This window comes from Bombus terrestris, chromosome 8 (genome assembly GCF_910591885.1).
Source record: "Bombus terrestris chromosome 8, iyBomTerr1.2, whole genome shotgun sequence".
Lineage (NCBI taxonomy): Eukaryota > Metazoa > Arthropoda > Insecta > Hymenoptera > Apidae > Bombus > Bombus terrestris.
The window spans coordinates 4,894,902-4,922,266 of record NC_063276.1 but is presented as its reverse complement, the minus strand read 5'-3'; the positions used below and the strand labels follow the sequence as shown (position 1 = coordinate 4,922,266).

Below are 27,365 nucleotides of genomic sequence, written 5' to 3'. Positions count from 1 at the left end.
TTAAATCTCCAATTGTATGTACATGTAATCAGTATACAATGAAGTTTAAGTTAATTTGTGGGAAAATTTGCTGATTTTGAGTAATGTAGTGAAAAATCGGCAACCAAATTCTGAAAACTCTAACAACATTCAAAAGCTTATGTTATTATGTCGATGATTATAATTAAATTTCCAAATGGATGCATCGGAAGAACTCAAAATGAGATTTACAGTAACAATTCGCAGAAAAATGTTGCCAATTCCAATTAGGCGGACGAAAAATCGTTTCGCAAATCTCATAAAACCCCCGATAATATTTGAAACCCTGAGGCAGATGATCATAATGAAATTCAAGATCCAATAAAACCCACTGAATTAATTTAAAGAGTATATTTAGAGTAATTTCTGAAAAAAAAACAAACAATTACAAGGGTAAAAATGGCTAACCATGAAACCCACAATAATACTCAAATCCCTGTACCACATTATGATAATTAACTCCGACGTTCAATTAAACAATCAAATTTTAACAATCCATTAAACCAACCCAAGATCTAATCTTCACGACGATTCCTTAAAACGAAACCACAAATTCCTACTGGAAGGGTAAAAAATGACCACATTCTATAAAAACTCCGATAATGCTCTAAACCCTACAGCAAGCTACCTCGATTAGACCAGAAAACTCAATCAATCCAAACCAAGATTCGACTTCCACAATAATTTAAAAAAATTCAACGATTACAACGAAGAAGACCGCTAACCATAAAAAACTCGCAACACCAAGCGTCTTAAACCAAGAGACCATAATTAACTCCAATATTCAACCAAACCCTTCGAAAGCAATTTGAAAGCCTTCGGAATAATTCCTGAAAAACCAATCCCAATTCCAAGGGTGAAAAATCGCGAGTGGGTCGCGGGCAAAGGGCGCACAGGTGCTCCGGTATCCCGAAGGAGGCTCCATCCTCGTCCTGGTCCGGCAAGTGCGCAGACGTCCTCGCATGTCGACGAGGATGCCCGAGAGAGACAGAGAGAGACAGACAGAGAAACAGAGAAAGGGAGAGAGAGAGAGGGAGAGAGAGAAAGAGTGGAAGAGCGGTGGAGGCGCGAAACGCTCGTTCCCCCATGTCCGGAAGCATCGATGTGGCCTGAACCGAGGAGGGCCAGCCAGAGTAAGACAGAACGAGCTGGAAACTAGCCTCGTTCCCTATACATCTCCGCTGAACTACTATCAAGAGAAACAGAGATAACCGTACTATTTTCTCGCGCATGCGTGCCGTCAGCCTCCGGTGCGGCCGACGAGAGATCTAGATGGAGTACGAATCGGGTGGGAGCGCGAGGGTGAGAGAGGGAGAAGGAGGAACGTATACACTGGTCTCGTAGGGCAGTCGTTCCTCCTTCGTCGTTCCTTCGCAAAGGTGCAGACCGCTTTTAACGAGATTATTTCGCACGAGAGGGAAAAAAAGAATTCGAAGTCGACTCGCGACCGTCCCAACGATCGTTCCGACTCTCGTTCAGGAGATACATCGGTGTCTTGGCTCGTTCGGTTGGATACTAGCGGGATCGCGTATCGTACGGTGTCGCTGCTCCCTCGTATTAGCAGTGCAAGTGGTGTGCCGGTGGCTAAGCGAGAGGAGCAGGCGGAAGAAAGGAGGAGGAAGCTACGAGACGATCCTCGTCCTTTTCGTCATCGTGCACGGGTCAGTATCGGCCTGCGGGAACTTCGTTCAACCACTCTTTTTCCAACGGAACCGATATCATAATCCGGGGAACTAAACTGTACGCGTTCTAGTCCTGGAACAGTGTTTTTTTTTCTACTTCGAGGATCTAGATAAGGCTAACCAATTTGTGAGTGTACAAGGGGATAGCCATTGGCACGCTTTTATTTCTTGATCGACATTTATTGATTGCGGCCAAGAGGTGCCCATAGCCACCGCGTTTACTCGTCACGCGAAATTTTTGGCCGCACCATCGCGCGTTTTGCCGATCGATTCGCACGCTCGTCCTCCCACCAAGTCTCGCTCGCGGCCGACCCTATACATTCTGTCTCTCTTACCAGTAGTCCACGCTTTTCTCGTTTTAGTGAAAATTCTTTTTTTTTAAGACACTTTTAAGTCCAAATTTGTCATCTTAATGTCGTTTAGAGCTGAACGAGAAATCGTCTATGTTAGAAAAAATCGTGGACCAAACTGCGTCTAAGATTAAGACCGACAAGAGACACGATCCGTGTCCTGAACCGGGAATCGTCTCGATCGAAGCACACGACTCGACGTTTAACCACGACCCTACGATCGATCGTTCGACCGGACAGGACACTCTTACTCGACGTGTATATATGTATATGTCCATACGTGTGCACCTCTAAGTGTACGAGTGTATGCACGGCTAATGTGTACGGTGCACGAGAGACATATAGTGTTTCCTCGATTCATCCTTCTCGTACGTGTGTCTCATTGGTTCCTTCCTCGTTGGCCATATTCCAAGGGTAGAGAAGAGAACATAGAAGTGATCTATGGGGACGAGTGGGCATAGAAACGGGAAGAAACCGACGGTAGAACCGTGAGTCGAGTCATTGCACTCTGGCTTGGGGTAAGACCTGGCTAATTGTTCCCTTTCGTTGTTTCAAGCGTTTCAGGATCGTTTCACTTGGCGCTCTCTTCGGACTTAAAAATAAACACCACTAAGAAGGCTGCTTCTTCTTTCTTCGTTTTTTTTTCTCTTTTTTTGTCTTTTTGAGTTTTGACGTTGAATCAGAGGAATTAGAGTGACAGGTAGGATTTTTAGCGCGAATCAAGGCTCTCACGGAGGCACCAACGAAAATCCTACGGCTCGATAATTGCGTTCGAGTGGCGCAATCGAACGGCAGGACTCGTTTCTGGCTCGCTCGATTAGACACCGTCGACTATCAGGGCCCTCGGTAATAAATCCGACGGGATCAATCGTGATCCGATAGGGTCTAATTAAAGACGAAGCTTGAGATGCTTGAACCCAGAACCAATCCCCGTTCCGTTCCGGTTCGTTTGTTACCGATACGGACTTATCATAAGGTGTGTAAGCTTATACGTAGGTTAGGTTATCATTATAAAGAAAATAGAGGAATAGGTTAGTAATTGAGGGTTTTGATTTTCAAACTGGTAAATCGTTGATGTCGTCGTTAATGATGATGATCGATAGTCGTTTAATACTCGTTTATTAGCACAGGATGGATCGTAGTGAGGAGCGTTGATCTTCGATCTTGAATTTTACTTTAAATGCAAGACACATTTTTCTTGGTGCTATTGAAATTTTTGGATTCCGTTTTTCGTAGTACACATTTCTTCGTCGCTTTATTTTATGGCAGTGAAACTTGTTTGTAAAGTTTGCTAGATAAAACGTAGAATATAATTTACGAAGGAATTAACGTGGAAATATCTAAAACATCAAAGTGAGTCAGAATTGATCCAGCCTGTTCAACGGTTAAGTCTTTGCAGTTCTATGTTTAGCTGAACCAGGTAATGGATTTCATTTCATTCTCGTTGCTTTTAGTAAAATATATAAAACTGATATTATTTCATGCTAATGCTTAATTTAGCAGAATAATAAGAAGTAGTTATGTTGTCATCGTTAATTGGGAAAATTTATAACTAACTTTATAAATATGAACTAATAATTATAAAACGTTGAATGTAATTTGGATTGCAATGGGTTAATCCTTGTCTGGATCGATTATGACTTAGATAGATCTTTCCCGTTTGTTAAATTCTAACCGACGTCTATGTGTTTTCATGCAGGGAGTGTTTTTATTTGGATTTCTCGTTTTATTGCCATAAACAAAATATTTCACGCTCGTGATAACAATGTTCAGCGGAAACTGGCCGAGGATTAAACTTCATAGAGTGTAAAACTACCGAGTTTGAGGCTTCTATATTGTAGTAACTATTTAATTTTCACAGTATGTCTTTAACAAGTTATTCTCTGATCTCTATGTTTATACGATTAACGTTATGAGGTAGGTTTCGTATTATGGAACGTAATCTTCAACCAATGTGAATTAACGAAAGAAACAAACAGCGACATATGAATAATTTGCATAATATAGTTGATTTAATCCATTACATCTCAATATTTCTCTTGTATTCTACTTGCCAATCCAGCTAAAGCATTATCTCTTCAGATAATGTTCTTAATAACATCCCAAATCCAGGAACATTAAATAACTTTTATTGTATTTCATATCATCTGTTTCTATCTCTCTACACATGGAAGTGTCAGTTTGTTTTAATATCTACCGACCTCATATTCTTTTGTCCGCCAGACTATACAAGTTTTCGTTGTAAAAAGGTACATCCGCTGCGTTTCCATTTGCAGTGTGTGCTCCGATACATATAATAATACACGTAATAATAGTATTTGTAAGAGAGAAACGCATTTGTTACTAACAGAATTCTGTTCGAAAAACGAAATATTCGAGTAGTAGAACGTTCGGATATTTTATTTTTTAATCACATTGTATTCCATTGTCGTCCGCGAGGACCATATTCGCATAAGACGCACCTTTTGTCATTTCCTAACGGAGGATTGAATTATTTTCAGTTGCAGCGCTTTTAAAAGCCTTGTGCGATGGAATAGGAGACCATTTATTCTCCCAACTACCTATGATTTTTCGATAATTCGTTAATAGGAGTTCACGTTCGGGTAAGTGGATTCAACTGGTAGGAGTTCATTTAATCAAGCACCGACTAAAGTTTCGCTCAAATAAATGGAATTTATAGAAACGAAGTACTGCTGTACTGCACATACAGAACTACCACCACAGCGAATTTTATTTAAACCAACGAATACCACATTTCTTGTCAGAGGGTGGTCGAAAGTGCGGAAGGAACGTTCTTAAACGTTAAGCGGGGTTATACTGCATCGTACTGCGCAGAAATAAGAAGATGGTTAGGCGAGGAACTGCCGATTTGTTTGGTTATTTCCGATAGGCTCAATACAATTCTAAAGATAATACAAAAATGTAGCAACGCGTGACGATGAGTGACAGAGAACGGTGTATTATTCCTCGATGTAACAGTGTAATATTCCTTGACCCTGTGCTATCCCGTTAACCATCTTCTTATCTCTGCATAGCACATAGTACGAAACTATTACCGCGCCAAATTTCATTAAAACCAACACCGGCATCCAGCGCATCTCTTGTCAGAGAACGATGGAAATCGCGGAAGAAACGTGCCGTAGCCTCCAAGGCGAAAGAAAAACGAGGGGTTATCCAATGAGAGCCGAGTCATCGCACTCGCGGAGTACCCTCTTATCTTTCCGGCTGCTGGGTTGTAGGTTAGAGACACTCGGCGTGGATAGCGGCGTCACAGTGAGATCGGATCGATCGATCGACGACGTTTCGAAGGGAGCCTCTACTCGAGTTTTCCTGACCTAAGAACACAGGCCTGGAGTGCCGTGGAACGGGGTGGAGTGGACTCGAACACAGAATGAGCCACCCCTAGTGAAAGAGGGGGCGGGGGACATTCGAGTAAGCCCGCCCCGTTTTCGAGCGTACTTCTCCCTACTTCGACAACGACGATGACTGCAGATTTGTCTTTTCTTTCTTCTCAGAAAGAGGCTCGTGAGCCAGCGGCTCTTATCGACGACGACACGCGTCCTCTCTTTTTCGTTGTCGTTAAGTTAGGTTAGGTTAGGTTAGGTTAGGTTAGGATAGGTTAGGTTTCATATGAAAGAAGAAGTTTCTTAGAAAGAATGTCCGATTGCCTGTTTCAGACAGATACGATACAATCGTTGAGATAAACAGATTTGCTACTGGTGGAGAAATGTTATCTCTACAGATAAAAATCGAACATCGTTGCAGTGAGCGATGGTGAATGAAGAAACAGAGTACTGCAATGACCGTTTAAATTCCAATCGATCTAAGACTTTCGAGATGTTTCAATTTCAAAATGCGAGGCCACATTATAGTTCTCGTAGATAAAGCATCAGATGAAAGCGAGGAGAAAAGAGAAAGACGTAATTATACCTCAGTTTGCTACGTAAGTTTTGTTCGCCAGAGGAAACAAGTAGAATAGCCAGATTCGTGTCAGCCAGAAGAATGATTCTTTTAACCAGACTCTACGTAATGACATATAACTCACGCAACTTTGATTATTTTCACTTGGAAAAAATAATGAATATTCTCCGATCGTTAATAAATATATGTGTAAAAAAACCAACACGAAACGTCTATATGGTTTCCTTGGAAAAAATATCAAAGGATACGTAAAAATGGCACTTTAAACAAGGCTAGATACTTCCTTAAGTAAACACTACTATATTCCCTTTGTCCCCGTACAGTTTCGCAGGACTTTTCCTCAACAACAGACAATTGTAGTCGTCAAGTTGCGAATCGGTCGCGTGACGCTGGCTAATTAAAAGTCCCGCTTGCTCTGAGACATTCCTGCGGCGTGCTCGTAGATCGATTGAAGTTGTGGTTTTCGTCGTTATCGTTTTACCATCGAATAGAGAGAAATTCCCTGTCGTGGCTGCGAAGTTCGTTGCTTTCGTTTCGAGAGTGGTTCACACTACTTGATGTTTCGATTGATCTTGGACACGATTCTCGAGGGTTAGAAAGATGAGATAAGGGGACAGGGCTCATGGCCTTACAGAGAGGGGAGGAAAAGGATATACATATATAGGATGATACACGTGCACTCGGAGGTATCGTGTCCTTTCCTTTTTGTGTTGTATAGAATCGAGCCGAATGATGCCCAATTGACGAAGACCGCGCAGTCCTAGGAATGGCCCCATTCAGTTCCGTCTTCCTGGGCGTCTGGGGAGTGTTCGTGATCGTCCTGATACAAGGTACTAACTGACTTCTTTGTGTTTTTCAATGCTGTTCAATCGCGTTCAGTAGTTCTTAACCTTTGGTAATCGAATTTTTCATTGACGTCATATACGAGTGGCGAGGGAAGAATTAAATAAATAATTATGTATAGCCCATTTGGGATCGACGACCCAGATGTTGAGTCATGCGATACGTCTTCTCAGTGGCCGAGGACTTGGTGTTTGGGTCATCGGCAAAGATTTACTCTTGGTGGAAAGAATATAGCGAGGTCATAAATTGAAATATTATTACACCATATGGGTCCTCCACGCATATAGACATCTTTATCCGTGTAAAGGAGCACTGAAGTAAAAATATCTTAAATTTTAGATTGCTAACATACAAGCTATTCATTCTGTGAATATAGCAAGAACAGAGTTCTTTGTGAAACATCATATTCTTGTATATATATGTATATTTAGCAATTTTATTTCATTTAAATTCTTATATAACTTTCATTTTATATTTTTTCATAATTATCAATACAAATTGTTAATTAAATAACTAGAATTCCTGACGCAATTTACTCAATTTACCATGGTGCCTCTTGACAGAAAGATTCAATTTATATATTTATTAATGTTTAGTAGATGAAACAAATTTCCATTCAAGTTTCACTTATTTAGCTTCGTTTGTATAAATATACAATTGCATAAATATCGACAGTCCAATTATTACATATATCGAAAATGAAGAAAATAAAACAAGAAAAACTGTAAAGCAATATTTTATCTTTCTTTATTTAATGTTATTCCTCGCTACTATTTTCATGCATCGTCAAAGAGTAAGAGACAAGTGATGATTCGTAGACACTGTTTCTTGAAAACGTGTCTGAGAACGGTACGTAGGGGGATTGAAAAAATAAGAAGGGAGCCTCTGGTTGAGTGACCTTGAGCGGCCAATTGACTCAGAGCCAGACTATAGCAAGAAAGTGTATAATTGAGACGAGTGGCTCGTTATCTGGTGGAGTGTGGCCGAATATCCTTGCCACTTGACTCACCGCAACTAGTTCTAGGTTAAGGACTGCTGTCGCATAAGTGACATCGCGGGGATTCTTGATAATGAACTATTTGCAGAATCTAGGCCCGTCAGCTGGGAGGAATGGTGGACCTATGACGGTATTTCCGGTAAGGAATCCCATGCTGTTATCAATTAATCGAAACACACTCGCACTCTTTAAGTGATCGTTTTCATGAAATTGTTATTCAGTTTTTGTTACAAATAATTTTAAATACAATATTCTTAATAATGATATATATATTATAATAATACGATAATAACTTCCACTTGCATAGTTTCTTCTTCACTTACAAGGTCTTGAACATTCTTTTAAGAAGTTTTACATATTTTTCCTTTTCAATTTCGACCGACGAGTGTATTTCTTCTTATTTTCATCATGTACTTACTTTATTTTCAATTTTAGAGCTATTATTCTTAGAATTTACCGTCTTTGTCCCTCCACTAGTTCCGTAAGGAACCAGAAGCCATGTCCAAGTTCTCCAAACATGAGAATCCGGCCATGAGCAGCCATCCAACAATATGATAAATTACATGTTTCTCCCCGTAGGAATCATTTCTCTTCCAATCTTGTCAAACATTTCCACAACTTTCGCCAATTCCATAAGAAACTAGAAACTGTTTTTCGTCCCGCAAGAAGTCACATTGATCTTCCAATGTTACCAAACATTTTCCAATCTATCGAAACCCTCTGAAACACGAGAACTCGTCGAGCCATCGAATGCCCCTTGAAACCTTACGATCTCGTCAAATCGTAAACTCCCTTCAGCGAAATAATTTCACGCCACTCCTCCCCAACAGCCGTGTAGCTGTTAATCCCCAAAGCTTATCGTGCCGGAAAGTTCTTCTGGGGAAGGGGTTAGAGTCGGTCTCGAGGGCTGGGCGCGTTAATCGATGCTCGAAAGTCGCGTTCAACGTGTCGTTTAATCGGTTCGGCTTCGAAGGTCCCGGCTTCTGGGGTCTCATCAATCCGGATTGGTGGCTGTGCCACAAGGGCAGACGGCAATCGCCGGTGAATCTGGAGCCATCCAGGCTCCTCTTCGATCCGAACCTGCAACCTCTGCACGTGGACAAGCACAGAGTTGGCGGTGTGTTAGCAAACACTGGCCACAGCGTGGTGTTCGCTGTGGACAACGACACGCGTCATCCTGTGAATATCTCGGGCGGTCCATTGAGTTATCGGTACCAGTTCCACGAGATCCATCTGCATTTTGGATTAGACGATCGAACCGGTAGCGAGCACACTGTGGATGGACATGCGTTTCCAGCTGAGGTGAGTGTTTTATATTCGACCCACTGTAATGGGTCTTTATGACACTGTTCATAGTTGGAAAGACAATGGGAACAAATAGTAGTAGAACTTGTTGAGATGCGGGTGTTATTTCTTTTTTTATTTTATTGTTGCCTTCCTAAAAATAAGTAAATACAGGGTATCTCAGTTGATGAAGAGCATCTAAATATCTTGTTTGTTTTTTATAACGTGGAAAATGTTTATGTCATGATTCGAATGGTTTTAAAAGAGGAATGTAGAATCGTGGAAGTAGAATCTTTTTGTCTGGTTATTCGTCTGAGATTTTGCGAGGTATTTTTTATCCGGCCGTGTCTTTCCTATTGTATATTGTAGCGGATGAGAAGATGCATTTGAGTTACGAATGAAATTGTAAAACGATAGAGTGGAGTTCGCTTATTATTGTCACTTTGGGATTTGCAGTTTTTAATAAGAATAACTTTACACAGTCTGATAACATTACAACGAGGATACAAGATTTTCGCTATGGAAGTCAAACGATTGCAACATTCCTACAATTTATATTTCTCACAAATAGTATATTAAATACATCAGAAACCTCTACGCTTCTGCTTCGCTTCTGCCATCACACTATTTCCTTGCCCCTGTGCAGTTCCATTAATCATTTTTCCACATTTCCCTTCGACAATATGTTTTGAAAAGATGAAGGGTACGCTTCAGAACAAGATTTATTTACTATTTAAAAATTCTTGCCACACAACCATGTAGAGAATAAAAAGTATGTTTTGGTTAAAAGTAAATTTCGAAAGAAGAGATTCATTTAGTGGAAATTTGCTAAGAATTCTTATCGTTCGTCCCTGAGTATAATTATCACAATATAATAGGCGAGGTTTGGTTGCTATAGACGAATTATTTTTAATTAATTTTAAATGAAGTGTTTTCGGACCGATTGTTTATGATAACAATAGCCAATTGATAACATTATTCCGAATTACAATATCCGAATCTCACTATATTCCCACAAGATGGTCTGTGATTAATAATTCAAATCTTTTCGCGGTATCTGCCAGGTAGCGTTAATAAACTGAACATGAAATTCAATATAGTTTGTGAATTTTGTTTGATTTAACGTGGCTGATGAGTACTGGCCACTAATCTGTTGCTATTATTATTAGTCCACGAATTACGTCAATAATTTAGTAATAGTACGATAAATGCAGATGCATGATAATCATGCATCAATTAGTAATTCGAGATTTCCATATCTCTCTGAATTCGAAGTGGATTCAGAGAGAAAATGGGATTCAAATTACCTAGGTAAGGAAAACATGTGGAACTCGGTTCAGGTTTTTCGAATGAATCTGTAATTTCCATATTAGTATTACGAATAGAGGAAATTAGAGAATAATTGAATTTTTGAAAATTTAACGAAATTCGGATTTAGAGATCGTAGAAAGTAAAGTTTGAAAGTTTTTTACAGTAGAGAAATGAATACAATCAAACAAGATCAATAGAATATAAACATAGCTGAAGAGGTCCTACAATAGACACGTGAATCAGAGATAAAAATTTCTAAACCAAAGAATAATAGATTTAATCCAAAATAAAATCGACGGAGGTGTTTGCAAAAGTAGAGAAAAAAGTACGACGAAGTTAAAAACGTAACTTAATATTGAATCAACAATAAATTTCAAACAACAGAGGCGTGGCAAAAACGCTAGATACTATAAAGGAAACAATAGAAAATAGAGCATACGGAAGAGTTCTTTGACGAAAGAATAAAACGCAAAACGAAATGAACAGAAACGTTTCACGAAAATAATATTAAATCGTCAACAAATTTTTATAAAATGGAGCCTTGCTAAAAATATATATATATATAAATAACATGAAATAAAACTCAAGACTTAATTAGACCAAAGAATAAAAGATCTCCGAAAAATAACAGGTATTTCGCCAAGTTAGAAACAGAAATATAAAAGAAGTATGATATGTAACCTAACAGTACATCGACAAAGAATTTAAAGAAACGAGAACAAGAGATGAAAGCTTGAGAATTAACAGGAAGTGAAATTTCAAAGAAAGTTGTTATACGAAGGAATACACTATTTACTGGAAAATCAAATCAACAGGAATGTTTCACAAAAACAGGAAGAGAAATAAAAAGTGAGAAGTAGACATCGACGTCGCCTTGAAAAGCTGCAACATCGACTTCTCTGTTCCAACAACTGATATTCGCTAATCTCATGGATCGAGTGGCCAAGACTATCGGCCTCTATCAGAAAGCCTAGCCTCCTGGACATCCGATTATCGATCTTTCTTCGATACGTATCCGTCTATCTGCAGATTCTTATACTCGCCGATTAGACGACGACTTTTATTCACTTGATCACGTAACTGGAACTGATTAACGTGAAAGCACCGCCCTCTATCTTTTTTCTTCTTCCCTTTCTTTCCTCTTTTATTTTTTTTTTTTCTCATTCCACGTTCGAAGTATTAATCTTCGAACTGGGTCAGAACTAGCGAACTAGGTTACCGGTATAGGCTCGCGATATACGTGTGGCCCGCGAAAACGTATAGCTTTTAACAGTTTGCGGGTTCCTGTTACATCGACGTTGGAAAAGTTGGTCGACACGGAATTTGAAAAAATTATAAAACTTTGCTAATATGGCGGCTGGTTTATTCGCGTGACGAGACGACCAATCCTCCAGCACTTTTAGTGATAGGCTCAAGTATACTACTGGCTCATAAGTATTCAGACACTCTGGTAAACTCATAATAATGGTAAAGTTTGCCCAGATTAAGAATTATTGAAAACGCGAAAGAATATTTTAAACACAAGATATCTAATTTTATGATGGAAACTAATGGAATATTTGGGCTATTCTAATTACAAATCAGATTAAGAAGGATCTTTTAAATTGATGCAAAAGCTTCTGACACTGATACAATTATGTGATAATATTTTATTAAACATACTCGAAGCAGTGTAGTAAATAATAAAATATATTGTTATTATATTATTTAATTCCAATATAATTTAATATTATAGTCTGATGACTTTATAAAAATTTAACGAGTATTGCTTCTGACTGCTAATTCATCATTCATTTCTATACATTTGTAAAATTTATATACCGTTACTGCAGATTGATCAAAATATCCGGATATTTCTAAGCAATATTATACATTTTGAACTTGATTTCATCTCTATCCTTAGCACCATAGTCGTTTCTTCGTCGACGAATTTTGCGAAAAAGTGCGATGATTTCAATCGGATGATTAATGTTTTATTAACTTTGCAAATTTGTTTGTTGAAAAGCGTCGAGAGAATTTCCAAAATTTCATTGTTCCGGTTATTTTCGCGGAATATTTCGTGGCAAATTCGCCCGAGGCGAGACAAAAATCAACCATGGAAACGACGAAATTCCTCCTTTTTTATTATAAAATGTTCGATGCGGTGAGAGTAGAATAATCTGCAATAGATAACATTGAAAAGAATATATATATATATATTTTTTCTATCACGAATGTCGCGTGAAATGAAATAAAATCGGACAATGAAAGGTTGATTCGCGTTCACGATGGCACTTCGTTCCTCTGCATTCATTTTAATTTGTGCTTTTCGATCGAACTGCGCCGTGTTAAAGAAAAAAAGAAATCACTCGCTGGATTATTCATTAGAAATTCATCAGTGGGTAAAGGGTTTGAACGGTGCAGGCTTAAGTGGAACAAATCCTCTTAAAACTTGTTGCCAGCTTAAATTGTTTAAGTCCGCATCCATATTCCTTTAAAAGTAAACGAACCCTTTGAAGATTATCTTTGGTGATTCTTCAAAATATTTAACCCTTTAATATTTTAAAAGTCCATAAAGCTACGTACATAAATGTTTCGTCATTCCGTTTATTGCTGGGAACTTTTTGTCTGGCCGATAAACGACTTAAACTACTCACAGCCTCTGTCTGATCGCTTGCGTCTCAAACTACTTACAACTAGAAGCGCCACCACGTTATTTCTGTTTACCAATAGTTCACTGCATTATTCATCTTCATTATTTTCTAATAATTCACTATACTATTAATTTTTTACACGAATTTATTTTTCATCAAAATATTCAGACTTCCAGTTACCTGAAAACTCTCCCATTCGATTGACCGCTGGCCATATCCTTTTTATTCAAACTATCCAGAAGCTGTATTTAATCGTACGCACCTCAAACTTCGGAAAACCTACACCACCGTGCTACCTGCATCTACATACCAACGATCCACTATTATTTATCTTCTACACATCACTCTTCATTTTTCCTATCTTCCAGCAATTTGCTACGTTACTTATCTTTTACGCAAGCTTTATAAGCCATAACCTTTCACCGCTTGGAAGCCTCGCTATTGCTCTGGCAAAGCATACGAGCTACTTAAAAGTTTCATGAAATCAAGGATATTGATCACCCTATTCATTATTGAAAAGCTTGATTTTCGTATTGAGAAGTTCAATTTGTCTATTTAATCGACTATATAGAAGTTAAGCGAAATCGCAGCTACTCGATATGATACAAACATCACAACTTGTCTTACTCGCAGCTATCGCTACTAATCCAATTTCCTAATTTCTGTTTGAAAACAGTTGCAGATATTCGGCTTCAACTCGCAACTATACAACAACTTCTCGGACGCGTTGCAGCGAGCGCAGGGGATCGTGGCGGTGTCCCTTCTCCTCCAGGTACATGTCTAATCTCTCACAGGCCACAGGCCCGCTTACGTATTATTTTTCACGGGCCATTCTGCGAAAGATCGGCTAAACGTAAAACGATCGCGGTAAGCGATAGCCGATAGATACAGCCTGTGTGCTGGTTGGCTTTCAGGTTGGAGACCTTTCGAACCCGGAGCTACGAATATTCACCGAACAGCTGGATAAGATCAGATACGGAGGTGAGACCGTCAGTAATTTAATACACCCGACCGGACTCGAATTTCTCGAGGAAATCGAGTTTCCACGCGCTGCTTCGCGATACACAGTGCGAAGGGTGTGCCTGGAATATGTTTGATCGAAATCCACGATACGTTTCACGCATACTCTATGCACATACATACGTGAGTTCCTTCTAAATATGGTACTTTAATTAACAGGCATCCTGTTAATTGAATAATTAAGAGGAACTTGCATATGAACATTCACAAGCCAAAGTGGTTAGGTTGGTGTTGTCGAAATTTTTCAAATTTCAGTGTCAAAGTGCTTGAAAAGATCGATGCTTATCTTGCGTAATTTCATTAATTTTCTATAAATTTCGTTTTATGGAGTTAACTGGTTTGACAAATAAGTGGTTCATACATAAATTGCTTCTTTCAAATTGCTTTTAAATTGGCTCGTTTTACGAGATTATTCAACTTTCACGAGGCAAAGGTTACACAGGGTATTTTCAATCTTTCCAGCCGAACTGCAAATTTAATTACTTTGTAAGTTACATCCACGTATTATTACCCTATCAACCTATATGAACGATTTCATTTTTAAATTTCATTATCGCGAAAAACCGTTTCAGTTCGTTTTATCGGTAAAAAAAAAAAAAAAAAAAAAAGGAAGGAAAATATTCAACGCTCGTGACAACCAGAATCTCTACACTTTCGCTGGACGAAAGTTAATTCGTGAATATCGATTTATTTTTTCATTAAGATAATTCGTGAAATAGACTCAATCAGTTCGATTAAACCATTTTGGGTACACCCTGTAGGATACTTTAATCCAATTGAATACGCAATTACGATCAAATCGAATATGTTATTTAATTATGCATTTGAATTGACACTTTTGCAGCTGGTAATTTATTTTTCAAGAGATAAGTCAATGGCTGGTTGTCGCGTTATTAGTAGAAATAATATATATTTTAAGCTGTAAAAATAAATGTTACTCCTGTTACATATTCATAATTAGAAACTTATCACCAAAAGATTTGCAATGAAAATAATAAATTTGAAAAAAACAAAGATAAGAAGTGAATATATCTATAGAATTTTCAAGTTCGTTTATAGTTTCATACTGTTTTCTTATATCTTTGTTATCTTCCAAAATTACGCCAGCTGCAACCAGCTGTGGCTTATGAAAAGACGTAATTTTATGTCTGCGAATGTGTCAATAGAACAAAAAAAAAAAAAGTTAATTAAGAGAGGTTCATAAAGGTGGCTCGCAAAAAGCAAATTTTAATTACTTTTCAACAGCAAAGACCGTCTATGATCGTGTATGATGCTTGAAAACAAATTTCATGACTTTCTATTTTAATTTCACATTATATATCGAAGATGAATTTAATATATTTAACTTCTATTTGTTATTAACATTAGATTACGGCCAGATGAATTTTTAAACGACAGTTTTTCTACCCACTTAAATCAATCCCCGTGCATTATTGGCCTTTTGTTTTCGTCTTGGGAAATTTTATAAACATTCCATTATATCGATAAGCAGAATATAAGTAAAAATTACTTTGATTCGAGTAAATTGCACTTGGAAAATATAATGCTATTCGCAGAATAATTTTGTAGATTCGTACTCATTTATTATACATATATACAGTGATGGACAAAAGAATGCAAGTAATACAAAATGTCACTGTAATATTACGAAACGGAGTTGTATTTAACAACAGCAACGAATACATACAATGCATGCCCCTATATAAATTACTTTCATCAATACGGCAAAAAATGTCTAATAGAGAAATTACCAATGCTCATACACAAGTACCAATTTTAGTAGCAATTTTATGCTTTGTTTTATCCAGCATTGTAAATGTATAAGTGAATGGACCATAACGAAAAAGAATTAAAAAAAAAAGGACGAGGGATCTTTAAAAATTAAATTGTATGTTAATAGCCAAAACGATTTCAGCTATTAAATCCTACTTTATCGTCGCATTCTCGTTTCAAATTGTTCCTCGTATAATCACCAGTTTAAGTCGTCGTTCTCAACGACGGCCACGTTAATTGCAAACTAATTGATTCCGATTGCCGAGAAAAAGGCATCTTTTCCGGTGAAACACGTCAAACGAAAACAGTAATGCGAGTTGAAAATAAAAGGGGAGAGGACTCTTCTCTGGGGGTGCATCAGCTAATTAAAGATATTGCTTGCTCCAAATAAAATCAGACGGAGTAAACGATCGCTATCGACGTCGAAAGAGGATTTTTTCGCCGATTATTTGCACGTGATATCGATAGCCGACTAGCACACACCATTTGCATAATTAGCTCGTCCTTGATCGAAAAAATGTATTGTACCGAAAGTAAATATATGTAATTTCGAGTAATCAACCAGTTATAGATCGGCATATTTTAAAGCATTTTCTTAAAAATTTTAATTAATTTCCTATATCGAAGCACGTTTTACCATTGAGATTATATAAATAGATCATCTCAAAGATTTGCAGAATATTTTCTTCATTATTATTGCTTTCTTTCATTTTATGAAATTTCTATAAATTCATTTCTTTCATTTAATATATACATTGGTACTGTGATACAAACTATCCTTTTCCAATTAGAAAAAAGTTTATGCAATTCTACAATTATTCTACAAATATTATCTATATTCTAATACATTTTTTGTATCTCGATAAAATCAATATGAAAGTTATTTTATTATACATTTGTTAAATAAAAATTTCACATTATTTAACTGCTTGATCCCTAACGGGTTAATCCTTTGTGTATTATAAATACACACGTTTCAAATCAAAATACACATTTCATTCATTTCACATGATTTCATAAAATCGAAAAATGATAGCTTTAATAATAAAACGTGTATTGACTACCTGATATTTCTGTTGTTTGTTTTAGAAAGTTAGTAATATAATAATAGAAAGTATAAATACGGAAATTTTGTATAATTAATCCTTTGTGTGCTATTGACGCACGCGTTTCGAACAAAGATGCGCGTTCAACGAACGTTATTTAATTTCACATCATACAAAGTTAAAAGAATAACTTCGTTACGCGTGTCATGGTTAATTGACATTTTGTACAGCACGCGAAGCAGGAATAGCATGGATATACACCTCAAATTCTAAATAATTAACCCTTTATACGGTACGGACGCGTATATCGATTCGATGAATTTCATGAGCATCGCATATAGCTTTATAACCTCGTCACTCTGTCACATACGTGTTTGGCAAATAGTGGAAAAGCGAGTGTTGTGTATTTTACCTGATTTTATATATTACTGCATTAAAAAGAATAATTTAAATATGCGTGTAATAAATTGATTGATACCTTGATCAGCATGTAAAATCGTGATAGGTATTACGCTGGTAATAATAGCGATCGCGTGGTACACAGTATCACGTCGTGTATAGGAAGTGTTGTAGGTTAGAATATTCAGCTCACAAAGGATTAATCGTAGGAATTAATATTCACAGACTAAAACACAGCCAAATATAATACTTTATTCCTTTATCTTTAACGGGTTCTCAATGGTATACGGATATTATAGTCAATTCTATAAAGATTCTAAGTTAAATACAACAACGACTCACATGAAACGTTTAAATAATACGGAACGTTGAACGATTCTACGCTAAACATAAAGAACCACACAAATATTCAATCGATATAAATATCATAAAAGAAATTACATACTAAATACAAAAATATGCATGGGTATTCGATACAAACATGATAGCGCTTACTATTTCCTTATTGTAAACGGTATTTCACTCGTATCGCAGGGAATTTCACAAAGACTCAACGCTACGAACTAACATTCGATCGACATGGACGTCGAATCTAACCTCAAACATAACTTTAACAGAAACAAAGTCAGAGATTACCCGGTAACAAACGGAAAGTGAATTACCTTTAATCTCTTCTTGCAAAAGCTCAGAAATCCTTTCCAAACTAGAATCTCTCACGTAAGAATAAAATTCACGCGCATAAGTATGTACCTCCAGAAAAGCTACGCGAAGAATCGGTTTCGCGATTCACAGTCGAAGAAAACGCTCGAGACGCTCTCTGGATCAATGCTGTTTTCATGGCATTATCGATCGAGAGCGCGCCGCGGGCTTCTTTGAATGTTTCTTTCGGCCATTAACAACACGAAGTACACAGAGTACATATAAAAGTGTAATATCAGGCGTTAGAGGCGCATGTTAAGGAACGCCAATGCTAATTGGGGTACGTATGCGCGTCACGGTGGCTGTCGGATCGTCATGTTATCGATCGAACCGATTGCACGCAGGCCAGGCGATGGAGATTAAACGTTTCGTGGTACGAGAACTGCTGCCGGACACGAAATATTACATGACGTACGACGGCTCCATCACGATGCCGGCCTGCCACGAGACCACCACGTGGATCATCCTGAACAAGCCGATATACATCACAAAGCAGCAGGTGAGGGTGAAATTTTCATTGAATATGCGTATATGTGTGTGTGTGCACATTCGCCCGCATGGTATCGAACTTAATGGTTTGGTGATTTTTTTTCTAAAAGTTTCCTAATTGTTACCATATGCAATTTTAACCACTTTAAGACTTGCAATATGTTGTAAGGTAACTGTTACAATGTTACTAGTGAATTGTCATAATTTTTGCGATATTATTGACACTTAGTGAAACGTATTCTAGTTTTAAAATTACAATTTTGATTGAAACAACTATATCTTATATTATATTATATAAAATTATGCACATTGAATTGAGAGTAGCGACATCAAGACGCAGTCGTTGAATATCGACCATCACATAGCGCCATTGCGGATAGGAATTACATTGATCCAACTTTGAAGTTTCCATAGCTGGCTATGCAGCTTCTGCTGATCTTCGTTCTCTATGACTGCGAACAAGGGTTAATTTGCTACTGTTCGATGACCGGCTTCAAGTTAGCCAGAGGAGGTTTAGGTTCTCTGCAGTTCGATTGTTGAAGCATGCGGTGAATATGTTCTCAGCGATGTTACGATAACCTTTGAGTGGCGGAAATACTTGATTGGTTGTTGTTCAACTTATTAGTCGAGTGAAATTAAGTTGGTCAAAATGTTATGTCGATCACGACAACGAAAAATTCATTGAAACATTTATTATTCTCAATTACTATCTGATAAGATATCAATACAATTTTTAATCAAAATTATATCAATTATGTAAATTAGAATAATAGTAATTTTGAATAATTCTCGATGCTTGTACTTATCGCTTTTTCTCTCTAGTTCTTTTTCAATTTCTCAACAATTGAAAGACTCGCAGTCCCGGCAACTAGAACCTTATTTCGTTTCTGCGGTCGTCACTGATGAGGCCCGCATTTGGAGCCCCAACGATTTGAAAAATCGTAGTAACTCACGCACGAAAGCAGTTTCTGATGTTCTTTTAACGATTTCACGTGGCCAACGGCGAGCGTAATCTCGCGCGCCACGTAGCACGCACAGACCAAGAAAATTGGTTTACGTGAGTTCCTTATCACGCTTTGATGTCTTAATGTATTTTTTTTTTTTTTTTTGCTTTTCATTCTTCCTTTCCATTCTTTTCCCATTTTAATTTTCTTTTCAGAATGGCTGATTTGGCAAGTTAAGGCAGTGAATTACAATGTAAAGATTCGGTTTCGAAGCTACTCATAAAGGATTATATAGCAAGGCAGGCAGAGTTTAATGGACAGTTCCGTGTCGTTGATCTTTTTTTCCTTTAATTCGATCATAGCGTAGGAAATTCAGTTATCTGGCAGTTCGTTGCGATAGGCCAGCTAAATATATAAATATACACCTCTACTGTTTATATGGTATTTGTGAGTTTGTATATTTGTGAAATTATTTCAGACGATCCATATTTTCTCGACAGAAATATTTTAAATTAATCAATGTCAATTAAGTTACTCATCCTACGTGTTTAAAATAAGAGGGAATTTCTCAACACGGTAACTTCAACTTAGCTAACTTTGAATTCATTTCAATTACGAGGATAAAAAGAAATAGCTCTCTAGGAAGCTTAAAAAACCATTAAAAGTTATTTTATTAAAATGAAAGAAAAAATGGACATAAAAATTCGAGAATGGCAATGAGGCATAAAAACTTCCTTATTTAGTTCGTAGAAAAGTACGAAAAACTCGTTTTGAACTTCAATCCTTTGCTAGTTTTCCTTCAAACATTTCAGGAATTTTTATTAAAACAAGATTGCAATACAAAAATCTAAAAACCTCAACAGAGTTTACTCGAAAAATTCACTTCCAACATATTAGTACACCACTTGCCTCGCAGTTGTTCGTCATTCTCGATCGCGTCAACGACGCGACAGCCGATCTCAATTGCATACAGTGCATAATTTTTCAAAACGGGCAGTCGACTCATCGTTTTCACTCGCTGCATAATAGATCTATCTGTCTGCGGATCAATCAGCCAAATGGATCGTTTATCACGATTCTCCCTCTCTGTCTCTGTCTGTCTGTCTGCCTCTCCGCCCTCCCTCTGTCTTTCAGAAAGTCGGGAAAAACTTCATCCCTTTTCCGTGTCTCGCGTGTTCCCGCCGTCAGATTCGTATTTTAATATTACCGGCCAGCGAATCGGTAATCGATGCGTCGCGTATTATCATCGAGAAACTCGTTCGTATCGATATGCAGAACGATACGAAGCCTTTGAAAAGGAGAGGAGGAGAAGGAAAAAAGAGCGAGAGAAAAGGAAAAAAGAAAACAAACGCGTGCAAACAACGTCTGAGACGCGAATAAAATGGATCGAGGTCTATTGACTTCCTGACGGAAACGTCGCTTTGCCGGTCGAACGATTCCGAATTGAGCTCTTTAAAGGGGGAATTAATCTCGATACGCCGGTGTACGAGATATGATTTTAATTCCAGTGCCTCGGATAGAGCGCTCGATATGATCGATAATATAAAAATGCGCTTTGTTACCGAGCAAAGTGGAAGAATCGGTCAGTGAACGTGAAACTCGTTTTTTAATTTAAGAGAAATGGTTTTCTGGGTGACGGGGGTAAATTGTATTTAGACTGGGGTAATTTTGGTGATTAAAATAACGCGTGTATTTATTTGATTAGGTGATAAAGGGAAACATTAGATAAAAAAAGTTTTTCGAATAATAGTATATTTTTAAATTGTTTTTGCATAGACGGAGATTGATTTTTCTTTTTTCTTTTTTTTTTTTTTTTTTTTTTTTAGTGGAATGATCAACTATGGATAATCAAATATCTATAAGGGGAAGTTTCATATAAGGAATTGAATAATTAGATAAAAAATTGTATGGTTGCATGGTGGTGAAAAGTGGTTTACAGGTGGAGGTTAATTTTATTTTTTCTTTTTATGGAATGTTTAATTTCAGATAGATTACCTTTTTAAATGTAGAAGGAAATGTTATATAGACAAAAAAATATATGTTTCTTCGCAAATCAATATTAACTATATCTTCACTTAGTATCTTCATTACTAATGAAGCGTCTAAATTTGATTGATCAAATTTTATACAAAGCCGATAACGTAATTTTTTATTCTTCATTTTCGTCTTATTTCAGCGTCAAGAAACACCCCTTAAATTATTTTGAGACAGTTTAGCCGAACACCCTGCAGAATATCAAAATTTGTGTACGAAAATACCGAGGTATATTTATTCTAAAATTGATCTAATTATTCTAAATTATTGATCGAATTATTCTACAAATAGGTTATAACCTAGCGATTTTAATCTTCGGGATATTCTATTACTTCCATTATGAAACATGTTTCGAATAGCGCTGAGTATTTTGATTTTAAACGTTAAATAGAAGATATTGCGAAATATGCGTTGATAAGCTTCCGGTACGTCGCGGTGATTATGAGGGTGTCATTAAACTTCAGATGTTTATGCAAATTCACGTCTTTTATATATCAATATAACTGAAAAAATGGAATCCGCAAAAAACGTTAGAATAATCACAGGTATTTACGCAACAATTAGAAAAATATGATAAAATTTGACGCTCGAGAACCACATACGATAACATCAAATTTAAGCTACTACCCTAATCCTTTTTCACCTTGATTACGTTTTCTATCCCGGGAATCTACTTGAATATATAACAGTAAAAAGATCAAGAGAATAAAAAGAGAACAATGCAATCAATCGATACTCCCAAACCATTGTACGGCTGTAGATAAAGGGAAAAGATATAACAACCCATAACTTCGTGTAATAATAACAAATTTAATCTATCGTCCCTTCGACCAATTCCACACCCTCGTAAAAGCTAAATACTGAGAAAGAAACCGCGAAAACCATAAAAAAATGCAATCAATATTCGATCGTTTAACCGTAAATAAAAATCAAAGCTAGAATGAAAAAAAGAAGGGACTAAAGTTGGACGATGGAAAAACTGGATGTCGAAAGTTTCGTGGCGAAACTAATTTATTCGCGGCGATATCGAGGAGAGGACGACCGCGCGTTGATCGATGATTTAACAGCCACTTTTCGCGGGATGATTTACGTATCCACAGAGGGTGGCGGCGATGCATTTTAATAAATTTATCGGGGACAGCGCCGGTGGCGTGCGAGAAATTATACTTGCTAAAACAGAGGGCCGAGATTACGTGGCTAGTATTTTTCGGGGCAAGTTACCCAGGGGGCGACATCAAAGGGATGCAAAATAACCGAGCACACAAACAAACGACACACGTATGGGGAAGAACCCACATGCACGCAGCGTATTGCTCGTTACACCGAAAAAAATCCAACCAGGAAAACCACCGGTGCACACGGTGTATCGAATATTCTAGTAAGCTTATCCCGACCTCGTGGCCCTCCATTAGAGCGAAAAGAGCGTCCCGTGATGTCGACGCGTCGATTATTAGCCCACTTTTTCCAGCTCACATTTTCGAGCCTGATTTTTCTAACGAGGTGACATCGCCCGGAATATTTTCATTTTTCTTCGTACAGATGTACATATTTATATATTATATATACATAATTATAACACGTAGCAATAAATTTAACAATTGTGAAGCTTAATATATATTTATTTCTTATTAACTGAAATAAACCTCAATTTAGATGAAAATCCTAACGAATATACAGTACAGTAGAATTTCCTTTGTGTAATAGGGAAACAAAAATGTTGTTACGATGGAATTTTTGGATAGTGAGATAATCACTTTTCTGATATGAAATTTTATTTATTCACATACAGATTAAGGTTAATCGATAGTTTCCTTATCTATTTACGGATCCCACATCTTTTTAGGATTTATAATATGTAATTTAACATATAATATGACTGCATATAGTTACATTCTTTTCGTACTTCGAGCCATCGAAGTGCTTTTCCGAATGCCACGAATGCTCAGTCGAATAAAGGAAAGAATATATTCTATATGAATATTAGTAAAATACGTACATATTTGAAACGCGAAAAGACATCTGTTCCTGGGAAATATTACGTTTGGGTGATTGAGCATTCGGATAATATTAATATTACTTTTATTTTTATATTATTATTATAGAACGTTCGAATATTAAGGTATTCGGATAAGGGGAGCTCTACTGTATTAAAAGTATCAGGTTGTCCGCAAAGTATATTTCGTTTTATAAGGTGATAGTAGATGCACAACACACCGTTTGTTTTATATTATTTTATTGAGTTATATATGCTCCATTTAGTTCTGTTACTACAAAACGGATCATGCATAATTCAACAAATACAACTTAATACATAGTGATAGAAATATTCTTGCGTATATTTCATAGAATAAGGCCGAACGAGGATAGCATCTATAGGGAAAATTTGTTCAGAATAAATACCTTGACAACATATTTCGAGGTCATTGAAATCGGTGAGATGCGCCCCATCGTAAATAATTATCATCAAACTTGGTATTTTATATTTCAGTAAAACGAGCTGTAAAAGTTCGTAATTGGGTATGAATTTTAACAAACTTTTTTATTAAACTAATTGCAATTTTCCCCGACTGGATAATCAAACGAGGTTAAACAGGAGTTTGAAATATGGGAAGGACGAGCAGGTGTTGTAATGAAATATTCCTGTCAAAAGTCAAAGAGCTGATACGTATAACTGCTGTTGTATAGCACAGGCATCGAGGACCTTAACTTTCAAGCTATTAAGCCGTTAGGAGGGAAAGGTCGTCTCGAAAGAGCAGAATGCAAAAGCGATAAGAACAAGAACTACGATCGTCGGTGTTGTAGTTTCTCAAAATTGATAAATCGATAAATCAATATCTATAATAGGCGTTCTGTAGTAGTAGGTGCTGGTAGCTTGTTGGCTCACGGAGTCTGTTTGGGCCATTAAGTCATTATAAAATGCAAAGACTATAAAGAACAGGGTGTCGTATTTACTTCATTTTCGTCGGCCGATAATTCGTACAAAATTAATCAGATTAGTTCGCACTCTGCTTTTATTAGAAAGGTTAATGGAACGTTATTATTTCAAGCGTGTTACTTGAGGTGCAACATTCCTGAAATTTCGATTCTGTCGCAGATTCTTTAATAATTTGTTAAACACGTTAATGTATAATATTATCGTTTTAGCGAAACTTTCATTGATTTTCTATTACTCTTGTTGAAAATGTCTGCTTTTTGATTAACAGATTAATTTAATCGAATAGAAACGTGCCCTTTGATGCATTGCAATAATATTTTGCAGAAAGTATACCAAAATTTTATTATTATTCTTTATATCCATTGAAGATTTTAACTTTTAAAAGCGAAACATCAAAGACGAAACCTATGTTAGTTCAAAATTACAATCTCCCCCTCATTTCAATTAAAAATATTTTACTGTTAAGAATCAAATAAATCAGCTGCACGACGTCTATTAAAATGCTTAACTTCCAAAGTATTCGTGGAAACGATCGAAACATCGAAAGTTTAAAATTACGATCCCAACCTCATATTTCAATCTCCCGTTCTTCGATAAAATAATCCAATTGAAAGTAACTCGATCGGCAAAAAAAGAATCAAACACATCAATCTCCGTCGCTAAAAAAAAATCAAACGAATCAATCTGCACGATCGCCGTTAAAAACCTCAACTTTCAAAGCTTTCAGGTTATTAATCTTTCACTCGAGCAAAAAGCAAAGAAAAAAAAAGAAAGAATACAAAGCCTGGAAAAAGAAGGAAGCAAAGACGCGAGGGGATAAAACAAGGAAAGTGATATTGACTCGATTCGTTGCAGCTTCTCGCGCTGCGACAATTGATGCAAGGGGACAAGGATCATCCGAACGCGCCGCTTGGGAATAATTTCAGACCGCCCCAACCGCTTCATCATCGTCCCGTTCGAACGAACATCGACTTCAACATTCAGGTAACGCTTTTCCCGTATACGAGTTCCTTCAACCGTGCGATAACCCGTTATAATTGTCTGGAAACTTTTTCCTCTTCAGGGACCGAAGAACTGTCCGACGATGAATAGGGACATATACTACAAAGGTATGAAAAGCTGGTTGCCGCCTCGGTTCCACGTGAAATGGGAAAAGTTCGTTCGGATACAAAGCTGGAACGACTGTTGCGCCAGTTGTCCACCGACTAATTTTCTGCGGCTCTCTGTTGGGCAAAAATGGCCATCGAGCTGGATGTTTTGTTTCCAGTTACTGATAACAGGTGTTGATGGGAATGGTAATGGTAGAATACTGGGGACGTGCTGGCACATTAAATATATCGGTTACTGTGCAACTTTCTGCTAACAGTAGGCTATGAATAAAATGGCACGCAAGATAATCAGAATTGTAATGTGTGAAACAACAGATGGCGGTAGAAGATAATTTTTTCTTATGAGAGGAGCTTGATATTCTAGTGCATATTATAAAAACCGGAGAATCGGTTCTTCTCTGATTTAGTAACAAAAAATGATTGTTATTACATATGATTAATTGATTATCTACCAGCATAATCCTAAGGTGTTTCAAAAAATTGTATCTATTGGTACAGAAATTTTGACAAAATATGATCCTTGTTATTAATTAGCTGTTATTATATACCATCAGAATCTTTAGGACTCTCAAAAAGTTATATTCATTGGCATACCAAATATCAATTAACACAATGAAAGAGAACGATTACTCTTATCAAATTTCATTAATTTATCATGATCATAATCCTTAAGAATTTGAAAACAACAGGATTAGCGATATAGGCTTATGACTTTCACGAACCAAAACGCGAGTAAAATATGTATGTAGCTTCCATATACAATTTTTCTAGATCAAACCATTCTCCTCAACAAATTGAATCCATCACCCTTCTGGCTTTTGTATTCCAATGAACTTGACCTAATTTACATACGAATAGATAATGAATCTGATAATAGAAGCTGACCAAAATCATTTCAATGAAGATTCTTAACGTTATTTTTATATTTGTTGCAGCCAACAGCTGGAAATAACCCCGTAGCGAGTTATGGCAGCGGCTGGAGGTGTACTACGCTTTCCCTGGGACAAGCTGGAGCCACGCAGTTAACAGGATAAAAACCCACTGACATATCAATTAATGAGCGCGACCAGTGGTCATCATGTCGATCGGATCGAGCAGAGGCCATCGTGGCGCGTATCGTTGAAAGGAAGAGCGAGAGAGAGAGAGAGAGAGAGAACGCGCGGAAGCGAATGAACGAGCAAGAGAGAAAGAGAGAACGAACGTGTGAAATAGAAAAGAGAAGCCAGAATGACGCGAAGAAGAGCGTGAAAGATTAACAAAAAAAAAAAAAAGAAAAATGCTTCGTTGTACTATTAGACGTGAATTGCCAAGTATGTTTCCAGTAACGAGAAAACAAGAAAAAGAAACACAAGAATACACAGATTACACAGACAGGTACACAGAGAGACATATACAGAAGATATACCTATATATAGATTACAATTTAGCGGAGATAAGGTTTAAAAAAACGTAAGATTAACACAAGATATATTATTATACGTATATCGATCAACTATTGAAAAAAAAGCTATGACTATCGTGGCCTGTGTTGGGGTCGTTGACGACTACGATGATCGTGACGATAATGATAGGTACGGGGATAGAAACGAAAGACACGAGAATTCTATATGTATAAAAGAAATGAAGAAAAAAAAAGAAAAACTAAAGATTTGCGCGTGATGGAAATTCGCGCCTTATACGCCCACTCATACCGCCACCTGCATATACATAAAACATACAACATACATGCATACATGCATACATACTTAACATGTACACACACATATCGAGCGAAAGTTTATACTATATTCTTGTAATAAAATGCTGAAAAACGTAGACGGAAATAACGACATCGAAACCCTATCTTCCGTGTGAACACGTTCAACAACGCGAGTAATC

At 37.1% G+C, this 27,365-nt stretch overlaps 1 protein-coding gene across 4 annotated transcripts; it reads left to right on the top strand.

Moving 5' to 3' along the window:
- Nucleotides 1-1,317: 1,317 nt before the first annotated feature.
- On the top strand, nucleotides 1,318-27,302 carry LOC100650529 (putative carbonic anhydrase-like protein 2). 4 transcript variants are annotated; one of them, XM_003397135.3, is made up of 10 exons: nucleotides 1,322-1,679; nucleotides 6,690-6,801; nucleotides 7,900-7,950; nucleotides 8,785-9,113; nucleotides 13,716-13,811; nucleotides 13,954-14,020; nucleotides 18,321-18,475; nucleotides 25,234-25,362; nucleotides 25,442-25,487; nucleotides 26,423-27,302. In XM_003397135.3, exons 2-10 carry the CDS (start codon nucleotides 6,738-6,740, stop codon nucleotides 26,437-26,439), a joined length of 954 nt encoding a protein of 317 aa, XP_003397183.1. In that variant the 5' UTR covers nucleotides 1,322-1,679; nucleotides 6,690-6,737; the 3' UTR covers nucleotides 26,440-27,302. The 4 variants fall into 4 exon arrangements, with proteins under 4 accessions (XP_048264033.1, XP_003397183.1, XP_048264031.1 ...); XM_048408074.1 differs by lacking the exon at nucleotides 1,322-1,679 and adding an exon at nucleotides 1,686-1,827; XM_048408075.1 differs by lacking the exon at nucleotides 1,322-1,679 and adding an exon at nucleotides 1,895-2,568.
- Nucleotides 27,303-27,365: the final 63 nt, after the last annotated feature.

Excerpts from the sequence above, each read along its gene's own strand:
- LOC100650529 (XM_003397135.3), top strand. The coding sequence starts at position 6,738 with ATGGCCCCATTCAGTTCCGTCTTCCTGGGCGTCTGGGGAGTGTTCGTG. Across the intron at positions 7,951-8,784 it reads GACCTATGACGGTATTTCCG|GTCCCGGCTTCTGGGGTCTC; the intron begins GTAAGGAATCCC and ends TCGGCTTCGAAG. Across the intron at positions 9,114-13,715 it reads GACATGCGTTTCCAGCTGAG|TTGCAGATATTCGGCTTCAA; the intron begins GTGAGTGTTTTA and ends GTTTGAAAACAG.